The sequence below is a fragment of the Panthera uncia genome (genome assembly GCF_023721935.1).
Source record: "Panthera uncia isolate 11264 chromosome B3 unlocalized genomic scaffold, Puncia_PCG_1.0 HiC_scaffold_2, whole genome shotgun sequence".
In the NCBI taxonomy this organism is placed as follows: Eukaryota; Metazoa; Chordata; class Mammalia; order Carnivora; family Felidae; genus Panthera; species Panthera uncia.
This window is the reverse complement of record NW_026057583.1, coordinates 2,700,379-2,705,528: the sequence shown is the minus strand read 5'-3', so window position 1 is coordinate 2,705,528 and position 5,150 is coordinate 2,700,379. Positions and strand designations below refer to the sequence as shown.

The following is a 5,150-nucleotide window of genomic DNA, read 5'->3' as shown; positions in this document are numbered from 1 at the left end:
TAGGGCAAGCACGGGATTCTTATCAATCCTGCCTGGCTGAACCCCCCCCCTCCTGTCAAAAAGCATTTAGAGACAGAAGTCTGGTTGTTCAGCCAGGCAGGATTGATAAGAATCCCGTGCTTGCCCTATGTGTCCTGTGCGGCTCAGCCCTCGGGGCACCCACGACACCCCACCCTGGGCTCCAAAGCCAGGAGACAGAGGAACATGAAAGCCAACAGTACCTGAGGGGAACCTGATTCCAGTTTGCTTCTGGTTTTTTTTGTTGTTTTTTTTTTTAAATGTTTATTTTTGAGAGGGAGAGACCGAGCGCAAGTGGGGGAGCAGCAAAGAGAGAGGGAGACAGAATCCGGAGCAGGCTCCAGGCTCCGAGCTGTCAGCACAGAGCCCGATGCGGGGCCCGAACTCGTTGAACCACGACATCATGACCCGAGCCAAAGTCAGATGCTCAACTAACTGAGCCACGCAGGCACCCCCCACCCCAAGTTTGTTTTTTGAAGCTCCTTCAGGGAGCACGGAGGATGAGGGGCAAACACGAGGTTGTTTTGGTCACATGGAGGTGTCCCGCAGACCTGTGGTCGTCCTCTGCCCCTGACGTCAGGTCAGCCTGGGCCCCCCTCTCTCACAAGGTCACTGTGTCCTCTGCCCTCTGGTCTCTGGCTCTGGAGTCCTCTTCGGGCTTGGAGGGGACACAGGGCCCTATTATGGCCCGGAGCCAGTGTCTGTCATGACACTCCTTCGGGAAGGGACGGGACGGGGCACGACGCAGGGCGCTGGGGCCAGGGCTCGGGAGGGAGCGAGGGGGTCTTCCCCGCGCTGCCGGGGTGGCAGGTGGGGTGGAGCGGGGCGGAGGGCACACGGCCACCGGGTCCCCTCCCGCGTCCCCGCAGCGCCGCCAACGTGAAGAAGTGGGAGGTGGAACTGCAGACCCTGCGGGAGGGCAACGCCCGGCTGACGGCAGCGCTTCAGGAGTCGGCCGCCAGCGTGGAGCAGTGGAAGCGCCAGTTCTCCCTGTGCCGCGAGGAGAACGATCGGCTCCGGAACAAGGTGGGCGCCGGGACAGCGGCCGTGGACGGGTGGGGGGCTGCTTCGTTAAGTTCAGGACCGGGCCGGGGAGGGGTGGGGGGGGGATCGCACGGAGGCTGGTGTTCACTTGGCTGTCGCTCCCCCGTTGGCCCCCCGCCCGCCCGGCCTGGATGGACCCGCAGAGCCGCCCCCGTCTCCCCCCCTTCCTTTGCTACGGATGGCGCGGAGCCCTGCCTCGTGTTGTCTTTTTCATTTCGGCGCCGTAAGTGCTGCCGGCCGGGGCGCCAGGCCAAGTGCTGACTCCGCGTTCCCTCCCGAGGCCTGGCCGAGTGGCCTGCCGGAGGGATCGGTGGCCCTTTGCTGCTCTTTCCAAACAGGGAGTCGGTTTCTGTTTGCGTCTGAGTCTCAGACCCAAACCCGGGAGGAGTCTGCTCCCCACAACGAGAGGCATTGGGAACCTCATCTCCAGGGTGCAAGGTAGAAGTCAGGGGGTCCCCAGCAGCTCCCGTGGCTGGGGGTTCAGACCCCGAGAGCTGGTGTGCCGGCCACCTCTGAAAGTGTCCTCGTGGTGACCGCCCAGTGCCCTTTGCCTCGAGGCCTGCCGCTTGTTTGCCGGACCCCGTCGGTGGGGGGTTCTGTGTTACCAGCGGGTTGCGTTCCTACCGCGCACGTGCGCTCTGGCCGCTGGGAAGCACTCAGCATCAGACACACAGCAGTGCCAAGGTGGTGAGGCCTTTGCGTCCCTTCTGAGGGGGTCAGGGCTGGGAAGGGGAGAAGAATGAACTCCGGGGACTCGCCAGTTCAGTCTGCACGTCTCCTGTCTCCAGGAGGAGGCTCGCGGGCCAGGCCCTTCCTGCCGTGCACCGGTAAGGAAAGGTCACCCTGATTTAAAATGTTGGAAATGTCCCTGTGTCCCATTTGGTGGCCATTGTCCCACAGGGCTGATTGGTTCTCTTCCCTGCTGGCTTAAACCTTTGAGATGAAACAGAATGATTCAGGACCTGATTAAACGATGTACCGATCATTATGGGGAGAAGTAGATAGATTCATGGGACATCCGGCCCCTATACTTGTGAGGAATCCTTTAAAGCAAACCTGAAGTTCCTATCCCTTGGCTGAGAGAGAGAACCGGAAGCCCGGCTCGTCCTGAAGCCAGGTTTGGTGACGGGACTGGGCTCTGCCGGGGGTGAAGGAGGGCAGCCGCCCGGAGTTGCTTCTTAGACGCGAGGAAAGATGCGAAAGGGGGTTAGTTTGTGGTTCTGTTTGGAAAGACAGCATAAACAGCCGTGGTGACCTTCTGTTTCACCACCGAAGTAACGTGGCATCCCTGCTTTGTTAAAGATTGACGAGCTGGAGGAGCAGTGCAGCGAGATAAACAGAGAGAAGGAGAGGAACACGCAGCTGAAGCAGAGGATCGAGGAGCTGGAGTCCGAAGTGCGGGAGAAGGAGACGGTGAGTGGGCCGGAGGGGCCGTCCATGCCTGGGACACGGCCGGTGTCTGGGGAGCACGTGACTTGCCTGGCAGCTGCCTGGGCATCCGCGGGGGACCGCCCAGAGCCGCATCGAGGCACAAACGCTCAGAGCACGGGGCCGACCCTGCCCTGCGCAGCCCCCACACCAGCCGTGTCGCCAGGCCACGGCTCCGACCCGCGGGGGAGCTGGACGCTTACAAAACACTCAGAAACTGTGACAGGTGACCTGCGATCAGGCAGTTGTTTTCGCCCCGGGGCGGGGGGGGTTGGCAGGACAGCTGAGGTCCCAAACCTCCCAGCCTCAGTTTCCCCATCTGCAAGTTGGGGATCGTAAGAGCACCTGTCTTTTCTGTGGTGGTGTGCAGACTTCACGCGATAACAACACCTAACACACCCGGCCGCGCGTTACGTGTTAACTTCATCCCCGTTGTCGTTACGCAGACGGTACGTTCTCAGCACAGCTGCCTCCGTCGGCTGCACACGGGTCGTGGACATTCACGAGGGCTTTCTTTTTTTTTTTTTTTTTTTTTTTTTTAATCTGACTTGCTTTCACGATTTTTTTTCAAACCTCTGTCCCCCATAGGAGTTGAATGACCTCCGCAAACAAAGTGAAATCATACCTCAGCTCATGTCAGAGTGCGAATACGTCTCTGAGAAGTTAGAGGTAAGGAGGGGCGCATCTGCCTTGGCTCCGACTGGAAGGCATTCGTGGGGGCTACCCGTTTCTCCCGGCTCCCCCTTCTCACACCTCCCGCGGTAAAGAACAGTGACTTTCCAGTCCTGAAAAGCCGTTGGTAACCGCCTGCCAGATGCCATCTGGGACCCCTCCCCAGGGTGCAGACTCAGCAGTGTTTGCCTTCTGGTTTTTCCACTTCTGCGAAGGTGTGAATAATCATCGTGCGGTGACTGATTCCCGCCCACAGAAGTCTCTGCAGAGTCTTTGGGCGGTGAGGAGCCCGGCAGAAGGGAGGGCGGAGAGTGTAAGACCCCGGTGCTAGCCCACCTTGCCCGTGACCTTGGACTTAACCTTGGGCACCCGCCCTACCCCCCCCCCCCCCCCCCCCCCCGCGCTGGCCTCAGGTTCCCGATCCACAGGGGTTTCCACGTCCCCTTTCACCTCCAAGGGTCCCCCCACTTCAGGAACGACCCCCATATTAGTCGGTGGTTCCTGTACACGTGAGCAGAACACTCCTGATCACGTCCATAAGATGAAGCTCTTGCTGGATGTGAAGAGCACAGGCTTACACCTCGTTTAAGGACTCGCAGCCACCAGACCCTTAGGAGCTCGACTGCCCCCTTGGTCACACCACCTGATGCCGGTGCCCAGACCGCTGTGCCTGAGTCTGGCACGGCTCTGACCTTCCTCACGGTCGCCAGAGCCTGGCCCGGGAGCCTCTCCGTAGAGCCAGGGAAACAAGTCACTGTCCCGTTGGACCTGCTTCTCTGTCTCAGAATGGAACTAGCATGTGGTCTCTGCTGACCGTTCTGGGACTGGGGCGGAAAACCCCGTGTGCTAGGCCTGCGGGCTTCCTCCCCTGGGCACTCTGTGAGAAGGCCCTCTTGCCTCAGGCTCCCCCAGGCAGGACCCGAGCTCTGCGTCCTGCGTGGAGCCGCCCTTTATCAGTTCAGGTGTTGGTCACACACTCTGCCAGGGAACCATCAGGAAAGGGGGTGCACCGGAGAGCCCCGAGTTCTGTGCTGACGTCAGCAGGCACAGGCGTGCGTGCTGGGGGACTTAGCTAGGGATGCGGGCCCCCCGTCGGGAGGGGGTCTCGGTGACCGGTCCCCCGGTGTGTCTTCCTTCAGGCGGCAGAGAGAGACAATCAGAACCTGGAGGGCAAGGTGCGGTCCCTCAAGACGGACATTGAGGAGAGTAAGTACCGCCAGCGCCACCTGAAGGTGGAGCTCAAGAGCTTCCTGGAGGTGCTGGACGCGAAGATCGACGGCCTGCACGACTTCCGCCGCGGCCTCTCCAAGCTGGGGGCCGACAGCTAGGGGCTGAGGGCTGGGGCGTCCTCCCGTGTGCGTCGCTCTGTTAGTGCAGGTGTGGTTTGTTGCGCCTCCACACCCGTGGTGCCGTCCACTCTCCCCTCCGGAACACACGCCTCCTCTCGCCTCCCTGACCTCGCGAGGCTGCGGACATCTGGAAGGTTCTGACTCAGGAATCCCGCGCTAGGTCTCCCTTAAACGTTTACGTAGTCAGGGCAGGGATGTTTGTATCTTTCTTAAGGGCTGTTGCGACCATACCAACTGAGCAAAGGATTTTCTATTACAAGTAGGAACACGCTTTCCACCTCCTTTTTTTGGAAGAACGTTCAGAGTGTTTGAACGTCCACCAGGCACCCGTGCGCGGGGCATGGGGGTAACGCCTTCCCTCTCGGTAAGAATCGAGATGCTTTAAAGCAGCCGCTTAGTAGAGACTTGTCCGGAGAGAGCAAACAAGTCTGGGGTGGGCTCACAGGCACTGCCTGCACCCACTCTGCCCCCCTTCCACCCACGCCCAGTTCGTAGGGTTGCGACAGTGTTCCTTTCCTGGGTTTTAACTTCTGAGCAGATGACTGTGCTGTGGGGACAGCGTGCAGTGAGGGCGCCTAGCACAGTGCCTGGCACAAAGGTGCTTAATAAATATTTGTTTAACTAAACAGATAAACAGAA

The 5,150-nt window shown here is 60.1% G+C and overlaps 1 protein-coding gene across 2 annotated transcripts in view; it reads left to right on the top strand.

The window, feature by feature from the left end:
- HOMER2 (homer scaffold protein 2) overlaps positions 1 to 4,827 on the top strand; it is a 69,669-nt gene extending 64,842 nt beyond the window's left edge. For both annotated transcript variants that reach the window (XM_049614310.1, XM_049614311.1), the window contains exons 6-9: positions 888 to 1,044; positions 2,365 to 2,475; positions 3,079 to 3,159; positions 4,302 to 4,827. In XM_049614310.1, coding sequence (XP_049470267.1) covers positions 888 to 1,044; positions 2,365 to 2,475; positions 3,079 to 3,159; positions 4,302 to 4,490 — 538 coding nt within the window. In that variant the 3' untranslated portion in view covers positions 4,491 to 4,827. The remainder of the gene's footprint in view (positions 1 to 887; positions 1,045 to 2,364; positions 2,476 to 3,078; positions 3,160 to 4,301) is intronic.
- The last annotated feature ends 323 nt before the right edge of the window (positions 4,828 to 5,150 follow it).